This window comes from Uranotaenia lowii, chromosome 3 (assembly GCF_029784155.1).
Source record: "Uranotaenia lowii strain MFRU-FL chromosome 3, ASM2978415v1, whole genome shotgun sequence".
NCBI classification, from domain to species: domain Eukaryota; kingdom Metazoa; phylum Arthropoda; class Insecta; order Diptera; family Culicidae; genus Uranotaenia; species Uranotaenia lowii.
In genome coordinates, this window is record NC_073693.1 from 94,776,481 (window position 1) to 94,796,451 (window position 19,971).

The 19,971-nt window shown below is 35.9% G+C and overlaps 1 protein-coding gene across 2 annotated transcripts in view; it reads left to right on the forward strand.

The window, feature by feature from the left end:
* The window catches only part of LOC129751004 (uncharacterized), a 951,184-nt gene that overhangs the window by 193,990 nt on the left and 737,223 nt on the right, over positions 1 to 19,971 (forward strand). For both annotated transcript variants that reach the window (XM_055746238.1, XM_055746239.1), the window contains exon 2: positions 3,294 to 4,614. In XM_055746238.1, coding sequence (XP_055602213.1) covers positions 4,351 to 4,614 — 264 coding nt within the window. In that variant the 5' untranslated portion in view covers positions 3,294 to 4,350. The remainder of the gene's footprint in view (positions 1 to 3,293; positions 4,615 to 19,971) is intronic.

Below are 19,971 nucleotides of genomic sequence, written 5' to 3' on the forward strand. Positions count from 1 at the left end.
TCATTCCCAATAAGGATGATAAAAAAAACATCTGCCAAACGGCCGACAGCCAACGCGTTGCGTTTTTTTTGTGATCGAGCGTGGTAGAAAGACAAAGACAATAAACCACTATTTTCTCACTGACTCACCGGGAACACTGGTTAAATTTTCGGACTGGAAAGTCGAAATAAAAATGGGATAAATTATCCGATTGGATGAACTCCCCTAAAATGTTTTATCTGGTTTTGCTTGAATGTAGTGGTCATGCATCATTTTGCTTGGGAGTTCAAGTCTTTATGCCAGTAGTGCTGTTCCAATCATATCATCTTTGGCACAGTACACTTTCGGTACATTTTCGATACAGAGATTTGCGAAATAGGCATTGGATTTTTGCAACCTCTTCTAAGGGTGTAGAAAACAGCAGCATTCTTTTGATCGTTATGGTCTAACTATTCGTACACGGAGAATAAAGTATGGCTTTTTCCAACAATAATCCAATTGTATTCAATCATATATCTGAATGATTCTCGATCAAAATTTCAACAATACATATAATAGACAATCTGATCGATTTCGTACATTCAACAATATATAATTGATTCAACTATGGTTGTATGATTAATTTTGCGCATTCAACAATAAATATAGAAGATTCAACTATGATGTACCATTGATGTCATACATTCAACAATAATTATTGTAGATTCAACTAGAATTATATAATGGTTCGATTATAAATATGATAGATTCAACTATAATAATATGATTTATTTAATTATAACTATGATAGAATCCACTATAATAATATGATTGATTTAATTATAAATATGATAGATTCAACAATAATGGTATGATTGATTCAATGAGATCAATTATAAATATTATAAATTTAAATCTTGTCTATTTTAGAATTTATCATATCTTAAGATGATTTTTAAACTATTCAATGACTAATGACAGCATTTTGCTTCTAGTTAGTTTTAGCCGCCACGATGCCTGAAAATCTGACCGGAAATCCCAATATCCATGTTCGGATCCTCCACTGCACTGTTGTTCTTTTTGCATCGTGATGCATGGTTGCCCAGCAAATTGTGCGTCTTAACTTATCGGTCCCGGAAGACGTACTTAGAAGTCTGTGCTTCTGCACCCGGCGTAGATTGACCTTGTGGGGGCGGGGAGGAACTGTCGGCCTACTACACAACCGCTGCCAGGAACTGGTAGAGAAAAATGTTTCCCCATCGCCAGAGGGCGCTTTCGCTTCGCATCGATGTTAGGGACTGCCGGCTGAGCCCTAAAAGCAGCACTACGCTCGCTGCAGGGAACACGTACTGGTCTCACATTTACGATATTTTTTTAAATTTTTACTGATGAACACGGATGAACACGGATGAACATTCAAGTATCACACAATCAATCATAAAAATATAGTTTAATTTACTATATTTATAGTTCAATACCTAGAATCAATCTTACATTTGTAGTTGAATCAATTATACCACTAAAGTTGAATCTAAAATATTTATAGTTAAATGTTAGAGGTTAACCAGAAATGTTTAGTTGAATCTATTATAACTAAACTAGTTGAATAACTGAAATCAATCATACAAATGTAGTTGATTTTTTCAAACTTACAATTGAATTAATTATACCGCTACAATTGAAGAGTAAAAAGAATTATAAGTCGGACTTTAGTGGAACTGCCATTTTCGTTTCATCTTCATACATGATTTCCATATCAAATTCGTTCTGAAAACATTAAAACTGTTAACATAAATACTAAACAAACGATTAAAAGTAATTGAAGCACATAATGGATCTAATATTACAAACTAGGGTAGTACATTGCATAATGTTGAGAACATGCATTATTATTAAGAAGTTAGTAGAAAATAGATGTTTATTATTAATTTACTAAAAATTTGAAAATATTTTTCTCAAACAAAGAAATTCTTCTCCGGGGATCAAAAGATTAAATTTAAAATCATCGCTGGATCCATTTGAAAAATTTAAGATTCAAATTTTTAATACAAATACTATAACTACTCAAAAGTCACAAATTTGTTCTAAATGCGACCCTTTGAAAATATAATTTATTGCAAAAATTAAGTAAGAAAAAAATTTCAACTTTTATGCAGGATTTATAATTAGGTTTCGTAATTGCAACCATTTTTATTTACTTTATGAAACGTATGGTTGATGATCTAGAGAAAAGAGATTGTTCTTGGTTTTCCCCAATATTTCTACAGTTGTCAGCCATTTAGAGGCTTAGAGGCTTATTCATCTGCATTATATTAAAAATGTCTCCAAAACATGATAAAATAATATTAAAAATAATAGTACTTTCATCGGGAAACATATACACAGTTTCAACGATAAAACATTCGAAAAACACACTGTGTAGTCTATATACCTAAGTAGAGTGCTACCGTTGCATGATGTTGCAATTTTGCAACAAATGATAAAAACCATTATTATAGGAAAAAAAATCAAAAAAATCTTAAAATTGTATTCGATTGTGTTAATTGCATTACTGAAAATGCGAAAGTATTTTCTCTAGTCAAAATTTTTTTCTCGGTGTGAATTGGACTAGGTCAAAACTCTGGAAAATAAGCCTTTTTGAACATTATATATTTTTCAGATTCAAGTTGGTCTAGTTTGTATATATATGCTCAGAAAGTCATTTTTTTTAATTGAACGTTATCTTGAAGCTAGAAATATTATTGTCATGAAGAAAAAAGTCAACTGTTTGGCTTTCTGCAAAATTTATTTTTGCTTTAATTAATTGTTGCAAATTTGTTACTTTATGAAACAAAGGGTTAAAATTCAAGAAAGGAGTGAATTTTTATTTGTGCCGGTCAGTGTAAATAATCGTTTTAGAGATATAAATGACATTCAGAGTTCAATTTTCTCAATGTTTTTTTGACATCATGAATCATAAACAAAGCTTCCCGATTTTAATAATGATGAATCGTGAATTTAATAAACCTTTTCAAATAATAGCAAATTTGCAACAGTTTCTGTATAAAAGAAGTGAAAAATTGTATTTAAAGAAAAATCTTCATGTTCACAACCTTTTCAACTATTTGAAGAATTAAAAAAAAAAATTAAATAACGAAAAAAAGGGTTTTATTTAATTTCTGTAAACATCAGAGCAAAAAACCTGTTCCAAATCTGTCTTTATTTTATTGCACTGCCGATGTTAAACAACATTGTTGAAAGAAAAAACTTAACCTTGATTTAAATTCAATTGCCCCACGGAGCTGAGATCTCAATTACATTTTCCATTTTTCTTTCTCTCTCTTTCCCAATTTCAGGAAACGATTGGAATAATAGCGTGGGTTGCAGCCATTGAAGCGCGGGAAAAAAAATCCTAACCATCGCATCCGCCGACCGAGTCGAGAGTCCATCTCGAGCAACGAGATTTCTTCAAAAGGATTGTGAACAGTGTCAGTCACGTGATAGATCTGTTCCACTAGTGGGGCCATCAGTGGGGGAAACAGAAAAAAAGGTCAACGGGGGAAATTGAAGAAGGATAGTAGTTAAATAAAAATATAAAATGGTGACAGGACGAAATCCGATCCCGATCCCGAGCCCAAGCTGTGGGTTCGATGATGGCGAGTTCTGCTGCAGGCAGCAGCGTTCAGTTAGTTTAGTCATGAGCTAAATGGAGGAAAAAATGAATCGAATTGTGAACACCCGTTCGATATTTTCCTTATCGTCACTTCCGGTTTTCCCCGGTGGAGCTAAGCCGGATGTTGAAATGTTCAATGGGTTGTGTGGGGTGGGTTTTGTGTCCCTTCCTGAAGAGTGAAGGTTGAAACGTGAATTGCGGATAGGGACCAGGAAGAGAAAAAAATGTGTTTTGCAAGCTTGTTCGGGATGGTTTAAAGAAGTGAGCAAAAAAAAGTGTAGTTGAATGTTCTTCGTCTGTTCTATACAATTTTTAGCTATTTTGCTGGTTTGCTTTTTTATGGATCAGAAATGTGTCAACCAAGGATTTCTTGTGTTCAGGAAATGGGTTTTTGAATAGGTAGCAAGAAAAAAAAGAGGGTTTAACAAATGGTAAACGGAATGGTTAGTGCTGTAGGGCTCGGGGCATAAGTATGACAACATGAGAGAGTTCTTCCATTGGCTGCCAATTTTGCAAGGTACCTTTTGCCTCGCTCTACGAATGATTGAGCACACGTGTGTGCAGAAATACAAAGGAAGTGAAGTTTGAATTGACAGTCAATTTTTTCTCTCGTCTCGAAGCTAGTTCAGTGAATGGAAGGCAGCTAAAAGCTCATCGAGAAATTATACGTTCTCCTACGAACGACGAAAGTAAACCAAGGCAGAATCGTTGCTCGTTCAATCCATTGAATCTAGTCGAAAATGAATTTGCATAAGCTGAGCAAACGGCATTCGATACATTCGATGCAACCGCAGCAGCTTCCACTGCAGCAGCAACAACAAATAGCACAATCTAATGCTTCCGGAAGTGGACCAACAACAACTTCGGGACGTACGCTTCCGGAAGAGCTTCGTGCTGCCTTGCTGGCAGCGGAAGGAAGCATAGGAGGCACCGGATCTGCCTCCAACGGTGCTGGTTCCAAGCAGCAGTCCCAGCAGCAGCCACGCAAAAAGGGGAAATTTAAGGTGAGACTTTCTGGGTTAGATAGCGGGTTTGAAATCTGTTTTGATAAGATTTTTATTCAACATGCTTTGTGTAAACATAAAATGATTATTTCATTCGAACAGAGGAGCAAATACAATACAGCCATACAACTTAATGCTGAAATTTTTATAGTACAATTGAAAATGTATTTCAAAACATCAGCAGCAGTTTTCTCGAAACAAGTTCACTATGAAACTTTTTTCCCTGTGAATTACGAAAATTGACATAAGATTTTCTAGTTTTTATCATATCATTTTAAAGAAGTTCAAAAACTTATATTTTTTGAATATTACTAGCTTGATGATGCCGCACGCTTGCAAAACTTCCAAAAATAAATTCAATTTTAAGAAACTATTTTAAATTTGGTTTTTGTTGTAGGTATCAAATTTGGTTATATTGGTTGATAAGTTTCAAGCAATACAATAACATTTATATGGAACCCGTCCCTCCCCTCTCTACACTGCAGTGCACTGCAAGGCAGAAGAGTCTGTAACGTTCCATAGAATCATATTTCGTACTCAACTAGTTTCCCTTGTCAAATTTGATTTTTTTTTGCTTGATTACTTCTATACCAAGAAAGTTGTATTGCTGGTTCCTGAAAATTATTAGGCTACATTAAATCTGATTTAAAAGTCGATTTCCTCTTTGTTTAGAATTTGATGTTTTGGAGTAACATTGATCAGCCTCCATTTTGACGGTTTTATTGAGTTTTCTTGATAATAAAGGATACAAAACACCTTCATAATATTTACAAATGCTATTAATTGATAAACTAAGGTAGTTCGTGTGTTAAGGCCTAATAACAATTAAATTCGAAAGATGGACAATGATACTGCATAAATTAAGGGGCTAATTTTTTTTACATTAGGGGAGAATAGGGATACTTAATCTCCTTTTCTTATTTTCATTATATCTTTTTGGGAAAATTTTGCAACTCACCATCTTTTGCATTGTCTGATAGCGTGTAATTTCAAGTTTTTATTGTCCAAAAATTAGAACGATACATGAACTCGTAGATAGACTAGAAGCATTTTCCTGAGACTAAACAAATTGTGATATTTTTTAAGTTACAGGAGACTTGATCCTTTACTAAAGGAGACTTGATCCTTAATGCAGGGTGTCCTGACCCTAGGCAAAAATCGAGTAAATCCAAATAAAAATAAAATTTTTATAATTTGTTGAGATAACGGCATTATTGTTTTGTTCTGTTAGGCACATTTTTCTAGATCATTAAATATTTGTAAGACATTCCTGTTTCGAGATATAGCGAAGGAATCAAGTATCAAAATCATGTAAAAAAAATTAAATTTTGCCTTTATTCAATTCTGTAGGCCCTCGCATTATTCCCCTTTATTTTTTTCTTTCAAACTTTACCATTTGATAGGGGCATTTTGCCCTAGACCGGCTTATTCTTGGAAAACGTCCCTATTTTTAAAATATCATAAATTTACCTCAAAATACAACCAAAACTACACCAAAACTATAAATTTACTAAGGAAAAAAAGTTGAACTGCCACATAAATCAACATACTGCTTCTGAACGCATTGATTTCCTCAGGGAGGGTGTTTGTTTGCAAGCCTTCGGAAAAATAGATATTTTAGGATTTTGAAATAATATTTTTTTCTCACATTTGAAATTTTCAAAAAAAAAAACTTAGTTTCACCAATTTGAAACTCAACAGGTACGTTTTTAAACGTAGAAAAAAGTTTTTAAATATTTTAACGTTAGACTTCCCAAGCAACCAAAAGTTCGAATATCACTTAAGGAACGAACTAATCCCATGCAACCAAAAGTTCGAATATCACTTAAGGAACGAACTAATAAGTTCATACATAGCTGTACAAAAGTTGTGTGGAACTTTTTTGCTGTTCAAAATGCTTTTTCGAGGTCCATGGAACTTCATTCTTTATCAAGTTCAGCCAATACTCAAAAAAAGCTTTAAAGTACTGTTTTGGTTTCTGTTTCTACTTTTTGGGAACTTTAAAGTTTGTATGAAGAAAAACAATCTACTTGCTACGTACTTCTCATTTCTTTCAAAATCAAGTAGCTATCAAAGGGTTGCAAGTCTTTTTGTACAGCTCAATAGTTCGTAAAAAGTCTCTGTTGTACTATTTTGTAAACTTGAAAGTTTTTAATTAGTTCCAACGGACATTCAAAAACAACTTCGTATTATAGAAACTTTGAAGTAGATTTAAAGGCTAAAATCTACTTTTTTCGAACTTCAACACGTGTTTGCATAAATAAACACATATCGTTACTTGGGAAACAACTATATGAAGTACACATTAAGTTCCGGAAGAACTTATTAACAGCTTGAAAGTGAGAATTAAGTAGAAATAAAGAACCTGAAAGTCGTTTTAAAGAAAATCATCACATCGAGTAAAATCGTTGACTACTCATGATTTTCATATAGGGCAATAAGTATGGATCTCAACTTTCAAGCGGTGAGCTCGGGTTCGAGGCTTGGTAAGAACATGTTTTTTAAATGTAATGTGAGTTAGTAACAAATATAGTTGATTAATATGAATCAAAATAGCAGACTGGAGAAGGCAATTGAAGGAGCGGAAAAGTAATTTTTTCGATTTTTATGCTGCTTATAAAGTGGATTTTGAAGCTGGTTAGAAGTTGTTAGGCGATTCATGCGAACTTTTTTTCAACTTTAAAGTTTGTTTAACTACTTAAAAAATGAGCTGAAAAGAAGTTGTATTAGCATACTCGATTAAGCTGATTAAACCTGATAGAGGAATGTTATCCGAACTTTTGGTTGCTTGGGATAAGTTCATATAATATAGCTGTACAAAAGTTCTGTGGAACTTTTTTGCTGTTCAAAATGCTTTTTCGAGGTTTATGGAACTTCATTCTTTATCAAGTTCAGCCAATACTCAAAAAAAGCTTTAAAGTACTGTTTTGGTTTCTGTTTCTACTTTTTGGGAACTTTAAAGTTTGTATGAAGAAAAACAATCTACTTGTTACGTACTTCTCATTTCTTTCAAAATCAAGTAGCTATCAAAGGGTTGCAAGTCTTTTTGTACAGCTCAATAGTTCGTAAAAATTCTCTGTTGTACTATTTTGTAAACTTGAAAGTTTTTAATTAGTCCCAACGGGCATTCAAAAGCAACTTCGTATTACAGAAACTTTGTAGTAGATTTAAAAGCTAAAATCTACTTTTTTCGAACTTCAACACGTGTTTGCAAAAATAAACACATCGTTACTTGGGAAAAAACTATACGAAGTGCACATTAAGTTCCGGAAGAACTTTATAACAGCTTGAAAGTGGGGATTAAGTAGAAATAAAGAACCTGAAAGTCGTTTTAAAGAAAATCATCACATCGAGTAAAATCGTTGCCTACTCATGATGTTCATATAGGGCAACAAGTATGGATCTCAACTTTCAAGCGGTGAGCTCGGGTTCGAGGCTTAGTAAGAACATGTTTTTAAATGTAATGTGAGTTAGTAACAAAAATAGTTGATTAATATGAATCAAAATAGCAGACTTGAGAAGGCAATTAAAGGAGCGGAAGAGTATTTTTTTCGATTTTTTATGCTGCTTATAAAGTGGATTTTGAAGCTGGTTAGAAGTTGTTTGACGATTTATGCGAACTTTTTGTCAACTTTAAAGTTCGTTTAACTACTTAAAAATTGAGCTGAAAAGAAGTTATATTAGCATACTCGATTAAGCTGATCAAACCTGATAGAGGAATGTTATCCGAACTTTTGGTTGCTTGGGTTAGTTTTTGATGATTATGTGGAAATTTTTTATGCTGATCAATGCTACCCCGGTGATCAATACTACCCCGTTTTACGGTACGCAAATGATTTCTCATGGCATATTTGGTTCCATTTGTTCGAGAAGTTCTTGGTTTATGCTAAGCAATTCAATGGGAGCTTCCCTTTTCCCTTATTTTATCCCCAATTGAAGGACATAGGAGTCTCAAATAAGCTTATAATAATTTTTCGTATCCAAATGCCCTCCCATGTCAAATATTGATCCGTTTGCTCGATAACTCTCGAGTTATGCGAGAAATGGTAACCGAGCCCCTCACTCCTTCTATCACCCCACTGCGCACTGGAAGAAGGCAGTAGTACCAAATATTCATAGAAACATTGCTCGTTCTCAAATACCCTCCCAAGCCAAGTTTTGTTCCATTTGCTGGATAAATTCTCGAGTAATGTGAAAAATTGTATGGGAGCACCCTCCCTTCTTAAAATTTTCCCTCAGGAAGAGCAGAGAGTTCTCAAAATATCATAAAAACATTTCTGAGTAGTTTTACAGTAATACTGAAAATTTTAAAGGAGCTCTCCCCCACTTTTCATTTTCTCACTGAAAGGAAGGAGGAGTACCAAATATTCATAGAACCATTTCACGTACCCAAAAAACCCTTCCAAGTCAAATTTGGTTCCATTTGCTCGAATAGTTCTCAAGTTATGCAATAAGCAAGGTATGGAAGCTCCTTCCCTCCTTTTCTATATCCACAAAGGAAGAAGGGGAGGCCGAATATTCGGTCGAATATTTTGTTAAGCTTTCAATAGGAATACTTCTATTTTCACTGCTTTTTCTAAAAGAAATCTACTGTTTCTGCCATCTTAGTGTTCCTCATGTTTTAAAGTCGATTATTTCCAACCAGATGTGTCAGATCTTTTTTAAGTAGAGGTCTCTTTAATTTTCAAAATGTCACCATTAGCTGAAAAGACATCAGATGACTTGTCGCTTCTAGGACGTTTATCACAAAAGAGATTGGATTCCAGTGAAATCTGGGACAATGCATGTCAAAACAGGTGTTAAGCTATTTGAAATTGCTTTTTTTTATATCGAATTAGATTATTGTCTTATTTTTGCTAAACGTCTTTAAAATAGTTGCCAAAAAGAATGATGATCTTTAACCTTAAGCATACAATACAACTTTCTACAACACGGCCACACGGCCGGCTCTGAACGAATTTTTGAAAACCTTGTAAAAAAAGGGAAAATCTGAACAGAAACTAGTCATTATTTTCAAACATACAAGAGGAAAAAATTTTTAAATTGCTTGAAATTTAAAGTTTTCATTTAATTACAACAGCAGTGTTCAAATCATTATTTTATTTATTTTATTTACATAGTATTCCGTCTCACGACATAACTTGACGAACATAATTCCTAAAATTCACTCGGTTCATAGCAACCGTTCTCCAATTTCTCGGGCACCCCACGTTCGCCAGATAACGCTCCACTTGGTCTAACCACCTCGCTCGTTGTGCCCCTGCTCGTCTTGTTCCTACCGGATTCGTAGCGAACACCTGTTTTGCAGGACAGTCGTCCGGCATTCTCGCAACATGTCCTGCCCAGCGTATCCGGCCAGCCCTCACCACCTTCTGGATACTGGGTTCGCCGTAGAGGCGCGCGAGCTCGTGGTTCATCCTTCGCCTCCACACTCCGTTCTCCTGTACGCCGCCAAAGATGGTTCTTAAAACTCGTCGCTCGAGTACTCCGAGTGTACGCAGGTCCTCCTCGAGCAATATCCATGTCTCGTGCCCGTAGAGAACAACCGGTCTAATGAGCGTCATATACAGGTTACACTTCGTGCGAGGGCTAAGTCCTCTCGACCGCAGTTGCTTGTGGAGTCCATAGTAGGCACGACTTCCGCTGATAATTCGCCTCCGGATCTCACGGCTGGTGTCATTATCTGCGGTCACCAGTGAGCCGAGATAGACAAAGTCTTCGACTATCTCCAGCTCGTCGCCGTCGATCGTGACCTTGTTATTACTGGACAAGCGGGCTCGGTCGGTCTCGGATCCGCAGGCCAGCATGTACTTCGTCTTGGACGTATTAATCATCAACCCAATCCTTCCTGCTTCGCGTTTCAGTTTGCGGTAGATCTCCTCCACCGCCGCAGATGATCTGCCGACTATATCAATGTCATCGGCAAAGCAGATAAGTTGACTGGATCTGTTGAAAATCGTGCCCCGCATTTCGCCCACCGCTCGTCGAATAACACCTTCTAGCGCCACGTTGAACATCATGCAGGATAGACCATCACCTTGTCGAAGCCCCCTGCGCGATTCGAATGAACTCGACAATTCACCCGAAATCCGCACACAGCACTGCGTTCCATCCATCGTCGCCTTGATCAGTCTGATCAGCTTCCCGGAAAAGCCGTTCTCGTCCATGATTTTCCATAGCTCGTTACGGTCGATCGTGTCGTATGCGGCTTTGAAGTCGATGAATAGATGATGCGTAGGGACTTGGTGTTCACGGCATTTTTGGAGGATTTGCCGCAATGTGAATATCTGGTCCGTCGTAGACCGTCCCTCCATGAAGCCGGCCTGATGACTTCCCACGAATCTGTTTGCTTGTGGCGTTAGGCGGCGGAGTAGGATTCGGGACAACACTTTGTAGGCGGCATTGAGGACAGTGATCGCTCGGTAGTTCTCACAGTCCAATTTGTCGCCCTTCTTGTAGATGGGGCATATTACCCCCTCCTTCCACTCCTCCGGTAGCTGTTCTATGTCCCAGATCCGGATAATCAACCGATGTAGGCAATCGGCCAACCTGTCCGGGCCCATTTTGATGAGTTCAGCTGCGATGCCATCCTTCCCAGCCGACTTGTTTCTATTCAGCTGGCGAATGGCTTCCTTAACTTCACTCATCGTTGGGAGTGGCTCCTCTTCGTCGTTGGCTACGCCGGCTATGTACCTTCCCCACCGTCTTGATCTCCTGCATGTGCGCCGTTCAGGTGTTCATCGAAGTGCTGCTTCCATCTTTTGATCACCTCACGATTGTCCGTCAGGATACCCCCGTCCTTATCCCGGCACATTTCGGCTTGCGGCACGAAGCCTTTGCGGGATGCGTTGAGTTTCTGATAGAACTTTCGTGTTTCTTGGGAACGATGCAGTTGCTCCAGCTCCTGGAGCTCCTCCTCCTCCAGGCGGCGCTTTTTCTCCTGGAAAAGTCGGACTCGCTGCCTCTTCCGCTGTCGGTGATTTTCCACATTTCGACGGGTGCCTCTTTGCACTACTGCCGCCCGCGCGGCATTTTCTTCGTCCATCACCCTCCTACACTCCTCGTCGAACCAGTCGTTCCGTCGAGATCGCTCCACATAACCGATGACGTTCTCCGCCGCACTGTTGATGGCTGTTTTGATGGTATCCCAACAGTCCTCGAGAGGGGCTTCGTCAAGCTCGCCCTCTGCCGGCAGCGCTGCTTCGACCGATTGCGCGTAGTCTGCCGCGACCTCAGGTTGCTTCAGTCGCGCGATGTTTAACCGAGGCGGGCGCCGGTTTCGCTTGTTGTTCACTACGGAGAGTTTTGGGCGCATCTTCACCATCACCAGATAATGGTCCGACTCGATGTTGGCGCCCCGACAGGATCTGACGTCGATGATGTCCGAAAAGTGCCGGCTGTCGATCAAAACGTGGTCGATCTGTGATTGCGTTTGGTACGGTGATCTCCAGGTGTACATGTGTGGGAGGCGGTGCTGAAAAAAGGTACTACGTACGGCCAGAGATGCCAATATGCCTGATTTTTCAGGGATTGCCTGATTTTTCGAGGTTCTGCCTGACAACCTGAAAAGCCATTGAATTTCCCTGATTTTTCAAAAAATGCCTGATTTTGCCTGATTTTTGCGAATGTGATGAAAAATGGGTAGTAAGGAACTAAATTAGGTACCATTGCTGAAGTTAAAAAGCGAAAATGTGGCTGAATGAAACCAATCGAAAGATTCCCATTAATTCATATCTTAAAAAGGGAATGAAAAGGAATCTTTCGGCTTTGATTCAGTAGAATTATGCAACCAAGTAGGCCCACAACACAGGAAAAATGTAGAGTGATGACCAAAAAAAAAAAAAAAAAGGTCATCACTTTTAGAGGAATTTCCGTTACTTATGTAGCCTGATTTTGCCTGATTTTTATTTCACCAGTTCCCTGATTTTTGAAAATATATGTTGGCAACCCTGCGTACGGCCATTCGTTTGGAGGCGGCGAAATCAATAAGTCTAAGGCCGTTTTCGTTGGTCAGCTGGTGCGCGCTGAACCTTCCAATTGTCGGTTTAAATTCCTCCTCCTGGCCGACCTGAGCATTGAAATCCCCGATGACGATCTTGATATCATGTTTTGGGCAACGGTCGTATTCACGCTCCAGCTGCGCGTAAAATTCGTCTTTGTCGTCACCGGTACTTCCGAGGTGAGGGCTGTGCACGTTGATGATGCTGATGTTGAAGAACCGGCCCTTGATTCTCAACCGGCACATTCGTGAGTTGATCGGCCACCACCCGATCACGCGCTTTTTCATCTTTCCCATCACTATAAAAGCTGTTCCAAGCTCGTGTGTGTTGCCGCAGCTCTGGTAGATGGCACGACCATCTAGATACGTTCGTACCGTGGAGCCCTTCCAGCATACCTCCTGCAGCGCTACGATGTCGAATTTGCGGCTCTTCAATTCGTTGGAGAGCACGTGGGTACTGCCCACAAAATTTAGAGATCGGCAGTTCCATGTTCCAAGTTTCCAATCGCTAGTCCCTTTTCGTCGCGTGGGTCTTTGCCGATTTCCATCCGAAATTTGTTGTTCGTTATTCGTTGCTTATGTTTTTTTAGTAGTCACAGGCTCGCAAGGCCCGCAGCTAACCCCACTATCTCGCAGGAGGACCGTCGTGATGTTGCTGTTTTGGGTCCCGAACACCACCAGGACGCTGTTGCACTCCGCACGCCGCCCCTGACATGGAGAACAGACGCGTACGAAGCCCCCTAACTCATTCTGCATGCGACCAAAGCATCCACCGGGGTTGGGTACCCGATCTCCGCTAAGGTTGCTCGCACCCCAGCTAGTACCACGGGGAGGTAGAGAATCGGAGTTGCAGACAAGAGGTGATATGACCACTACCCGAGGGTTGGGTGTATGGGGTCTCGAGTTGCACATTGTCTACTTCACTAGCCTGTTCACTACTGTTCACTACTGTTCAAATCATATCTATTTAACTTATAAATTTACTCTAAAAATCGTTTTGTTAACAGAAAATTTAAAAAATTTCTAAGAGATATTTGATTTTTTTATTTCATTTAGCAAAAAATCTTAACAAACTCGGGTTAAATCCGGAAAGTTCAAAAAACATATGCGGCCATCCCGGTCAGATTTAGCTTTTCTCGAATTCTTCGTTTGTTTTATGATAATCCTGGATATATCATGAAAATTTGGAATAAACGATAATCAAAGTATAAAGCTATCTACAGTGAAAAATACACGCATACATCTAAAATGTTTAACTGAAACCATAAGTATTTGATGATCTTGAAGGTTTTCCAACATTACGTTTGAATATTTAATAAACTTTCCAACATCAGTTGAAAAATTTTAGAAGCCTGTTTTCCAAAAATTTTAAATAATAAATATTCGGCCTATTTGGCTTATTCGGCCGAATACTTAGCTCAACTATTCGGTGAGCCGAATATTCGGTTAAACGGTTTTTTGGCGGTATTCGGCGCCGAATATTCGGCCGATCTAATATTCGGTACATCTCTAAATGAAATATTTCTTGTGTACCTATACCCTCCCTTGCCAAATTTTTCTTCTATTAGCTTGAGTAGTTCTCAAGTTACCGTAAACTGGGGGAAATTTGATGACCCGGGTTACTTTGATCAACATGATTTTTTTGCAGATAATCATCATTAACTAACTCTGGAGTGAAAATATCTGAAAACTGATTTCAATGTTTGAAAGCCTATAAACTGAGTTTCAAATAGCCTAAATTTGGTTTTTAGTTGGAGATTTATAATATTTCTAAAAATTTAAATTTAAAGTTTTCAAATATTTGTTTTCTTTAAGACTTCCAAACAAACAATTCATTCTACTGATGAAATGATAGCATTAAGAAGCAAATGGGTTGTTTTACGTGAAAGTTTAACATTTTTCTTTTGTATAGGTAGTTTTAGTGTTATTTTTTATGAAAGCCTGTATAGAACGAAAAGCTAAAACCCTATCAAATGGTTAAATTTGTTAAAAAAAACTTGGAAATGGTGGATGGACCTGAGGAATTGCATGAGGAAAAAATTTCAATTGTTTTCGAGGCCAAAAAATATTAAGATATGTTTATAATTTTGGCCCCTGAATGTATGCAGCAACATTGTCATACTTTTAAGTGTTAAAAATAAGCAACTCCAAAATAAATTGAAAAGTTATCAATGTTCCCCCAGTTAATGGTATGTCTTGTAATGTAGCCCCTTCCCCCTTTTTATCGTCAAACTGAAAGGAGGAAGGGGTTCCAAATATTTATGATAACATTCTTTTACTTCGAATACCCTCCCATGCCAAAGTTGGTTTAATTTGCATACATGCAAATATGCAAACATTTGTCTTTAATTTGAGAGGTCTCTAACCATAACAGAACCTTCCCAGACCTCAAAAGCACCCACCTGTAAAGTTTCAAGTAAATCGGGTCAGTTGTTTCCGAGTCTATAGGAAACAGACAGACAGAAAGACAGAAATCCATTTATATTCTGCATTATTTCTTGTATTATTGTGTGTTCAAAGATGTTTATAATAACAGTTTTTTTTTGCTATAGCAAATATGGAATAGTAACTTGATTACATATTTATTATCTAACAAGTTCAAAATTTATTACAAAAATAATTTTCGATAAGTAATGTTACAAAGTAAATTCAATTTTATTTGAATCAAGGATTTAAGAATGCCAAGTGCCCTCAAGATCAAGGAAATGAAGGCAAAATTAACTAAAATAGAAAGCAGAGGGTAAAGCCTTTCGAACGAGATAAAAGGTATTAAAAATTTTACGGTTTTTGTGTTCACAACATATTGGGATTCGTTAAATGTCAAAACCAAAATATTTCTTTTTCACAAATAACTTTCAATGTGATAGCGTTATTTCACAAAAAGAAACCAAAAATTGGAATTATTTTACAATTAAACGCGATTCGTTTGCATATTTTTTTTAAAATTTTTGCTTATATTATTGAAATAACTTCATCTTTTTTGTATTAAAAAGTTGACCAAGGAAAAAGCATTCAGAAGTAACGAAATCAAACGTCTGTATGATTTTAATCAGTTAAATATAGTGACATTCGTGATTGGTCATAAAAGAAATAGGTTTAATAGCATGATTGGTCATAAAAGGGATAGGCTTAATAGCGACACGTTGTCCAAACAAATAGGAATATTGTTGTTTTTAGTTGAAAAATAAATCTTTTGAAATAGTACAACATTGAGGCACATTTTTTTGTTATTTGAGTTTCAGCAGTGGAACTTATTGTAAGATTGAGATAGGGAATCATGTTAAGGAAAAATGTATTAACTAATTTTCATAAGGCAATAGTAGGAGAGTAAAGCAATAGGCTTGTTAATTTTGATCATACTAGTCCCGATCATATCCTTTAACCCAATTCTCCAAACCAAAATGGTTTTGCTAGGATTCAGAGGTAGCCTCGGTCCTGAAGCACAAGATTGATATTGATAGATATCCATTGACTAATAGGACGTGGCCGGCGCCGTTATTGATGTTAAAAGAGGTTTGAGCATTGTGAATGTGCTGCCAATCCCAGGCTCCATTCATTTGACCTTTGAACAAAACTGACGGAGAAGCAACCATTGGCAATGTGGAACTAGTTTTACTGAGCCAGGCCTTCGATCGTGGAATTCGAAATGTACATATTTAACTTTATCACAATATTTTCCAACTCATTTAAAAAATACATAACTTGAACTTGCATAGGGAAATCATACAAAAGAAAAATGTTGATGAAGCATTATGAGTTCAATAATTAGAGGTGGGTGTGAGTCAAGCTAACCAAATAAAAATCGGATGTTTCATTGCAAATTTTATGCTGATATGGAATATTGTTCAATAAACCAATTTTAACCTCAATTTAAAGTTGTGTTTCCTGTCCTTCAAAATGCTCAACTCCCCAATCAAAAAAGTTTTGATAAATGACACAAGTCCATGAAAATCACATTTTTTTTAGTTGCAAAGGATTTAAGAGCAAATTTTGATTGTTTTTTGTGACCTGAATATTTTTAAACAGATAAAAAAATGTTAAGACCACATTCGGCACATTTCTGACATAATTACAAAATACATATTTAAACATAAGTTTTTATCAACTTTCCTCAAGACCGCAGGTTATTTTGACTTTTGCGAAGGAATTTATAGAAAATTTCTATTTGTTAAAATTTCCTATATTGTAAAATAATAGGTGTCTGAATTTTAAATATTTTTGAAAGCGAAAATCAAATTGGACCCTTGGATTCAAAGGAGTATAAGTGTTTGAAAACATGTTTCGCGAAAACACTTTTTAAAATTATTCTGTGTTGCCTTTTTCCATATACTGTTCGTGAATTTGTATTTGTATTTCGATATTAGAAGTATGTTAATAAAATTCTGTTTATCCGAAAAAATCATCAAATATAGTTTGAAATATGAAAAATCATTTGACTTCATTAGCTTAAAATCGACAATTTTTTCACTTATACCCCTTTGGCTCTGAGGGCTCAAATCGTTTATCTGATTTCAATAAATTTGTTAAATGAAGTAAAACCTTTCTTAAATTTTCTTCAGTAATGTCAGAAATAGTTATATTTCAAAATTTTAAAAACTTTGTTATTTAACTTTGTTAGATTTTTTATCATCAATATATTATTCTTTAATTGAATAAAGTTTAATCAGTAATTTCAGTGTTGATTTGTAGACCGGTTATGAATGGTTAATTAGGGGAGGAGCGGGCTATATGCGCCTATTGAGCAGAACACTGATTTAATCAAATATCACATCAGATATGTGTACAAAAACTATATACACGTGTGCAGGCATCTGTTTTCTATACATTGGAGTAATTTTTATGTTAAAATTTTCTTCTGTTTCCAAGAAAATGATTTTATTATAAGTGTTGTCTAAAATGCCGAACCTCAAACCGTGCGGGCTAAATGCGCCTATTTATGTTTTGAACAAAATTTATGTTTTTAGGGCAATATTTCCGCATAATTTCATTGAAACTGCCAGAAAGTAATAATTCCCGTACGACAAAGCTGAAGTTTTATAAAAATCTACGTATATTATAATTTTATAGAATAAAACAAAAGTTATGGTTGCCATACTATGGAGGCAGTTCATCCATGAGAAAAACTTTATCAAATCTGTTTTTAGATCTTCAATTCTCTCTTAAGATGTTATTCAGAGCTTAGATTTGAAGGTTCAATGATAAAAATCATTTATTTATTCTATTCAACCTGTTATTTAAGGATGGAGGCATTTTACAAACAAGATGGGGGCATACAAAAACACTCTATTATTCCACTATATAATCATTATTAACCTCCACAAATGCTGAAATATGTTTAATTTCTAAAGTTCACTTGAGTAAGAAACAAAAACCACCCTAGTTTTTGTTTTAAGCTTCTTTACGGATAATTTTTAAAAGTCGAAATACTACATCAAAATGTATCAAAACCTTGAATGATTTTTTAAATTTTTTTGAGTTTGTAAATTCATAAAATTCTTTCTTGCCTTATGTTCTAAGCGTATCACCCTCAAAATGCATTGGTCAGATAAGCTGTCTAGTCAGCCATTTCATCAAACAGCCGTTTAACCCGATAGGCCCATTTAGGAAACCTTTCCCCTACACTCAAAACTTTTCATTTTCAAACTTATAAACTCCGGATCACAAAAATAAGAGGTGATAGACAAAATCTAACAAAATAGTTGATTTCAGAACGCCAAAATCTAATAAATTATTTTTTAAAACATAGGCACCAAAATGCTGAATCTTGTATTATCATTTAAAATTCTTTAAATAAATTTTACCATTGTATGACGTCTTTATCGAAAAAAAATCCTTCTACGATGTTATTAACATATCTTTTTCATCTTCATATTAAATTTTAGTTATGTTCTTTAATAAGAATATTTCAAGATTATAAAAATTATTAAGGGAGATAGAAAGTTAGAAGAAATGAATAGATATGAAAAATGAGCGTGCAGAGTTTGAACATTTTCATTGCATTTTCAAATAATGACTTGTGAATACAAAAACATGAGCTCTTTGAAACCTACGATATGAGCGTTTTCAAATAAACGAAATTGTCAAAAAAATTCCCCTACATACAGTGAGCGAAATAAGAATAGTACCATAATGTGTTTTGCTTGTTGAAATATCTCCAAAATTTTCTTCTACAATTTGTTTTAAATTGTTTAACGGATAAATGAAGCATAAGTTTACTTTTTTTTGGACGTAGCAATTGGCGTCCAGGACCGAAAATATGAAAAAAGCGTGCGAAATAAGAATAGTACCACTTGTGTTTTTTAACTAAAACAAGATTATTTCTCAAAATTTACTAAGTAAAAGTAAATAATTATGGTTCTACGAATTATTTGAATAAATAACTGCATTTTAAGTAATTTTCTAGAATTCCAAAGATTATCAAAGGTATCAAAAGAGAGTTTTAAGAGTTGCTCCTCTTACGTTAAGGAATTTTATATTTGAACTATAATACTTAATCAAGCTGCTTGATTTCTTCATTAACATTCATTAGTATGATGCAAAATGATGAAACATAGATTTGAGGCTGAATTTGAATCCAAAAAAAAGGTTACAAATTCAAAATACTAAAGTTTTTAAATAGTCAAAAACTATTTCCCTAGTTTTAAGTCATAGATGGCAGCACTATCTTCAAATTAAAGCGAATTTATACCCATTTTCGAATATCCGGGATTAATTAAGGTGTGATGGATGATTTTGGTCAAGAAATAAGTACTTGGTACCGTGTCAACGTCTTGGAAATTCTAAAATCATTAAATCAAAAAATTAGAATTGCATCAAGGTCACTAAAAGTGAACTTTTTTAATCGATAATCAGAATAATGTTGAAGCTTGATGGACCAGACGGCTAGCAGTGTTATTGATATGATTTGCAATGGAATCGGATGTTGAAATGAGCTGGAATTTTGGCAGTTGTATATTCTTGTGCTGGTGATTTTTTGCAAATTCGGAAAAACTTTCTGCAGCGTGAACTCCAACAGAACTGTGTTGGAAAACTACCCTATTTTAATATCTTTAAAAACTTTTGAAATTCTAGAAAACTCCTTAAAATGTAGTTATCTATTCAAATAATTCGTAGAAGCATATTATTCACTTTTAAACAGTAAATTTTTAGAAATAATCTTGTTTTTGTTGAAAATCACAAGTAGTACTATTTTTATTTCGCACGCTTTTCATATCCTCAACGCCAATTACAACGTCCAAAAAAAGTAATTTTATGCTTGATTTATCCGTCAAATAATTCAAAACAAACTGTAGAAGAAAATTTTGATGATTTATAATCATGCGTATTTTAATAAGCTAAGCACATAGTGGTACTTATTT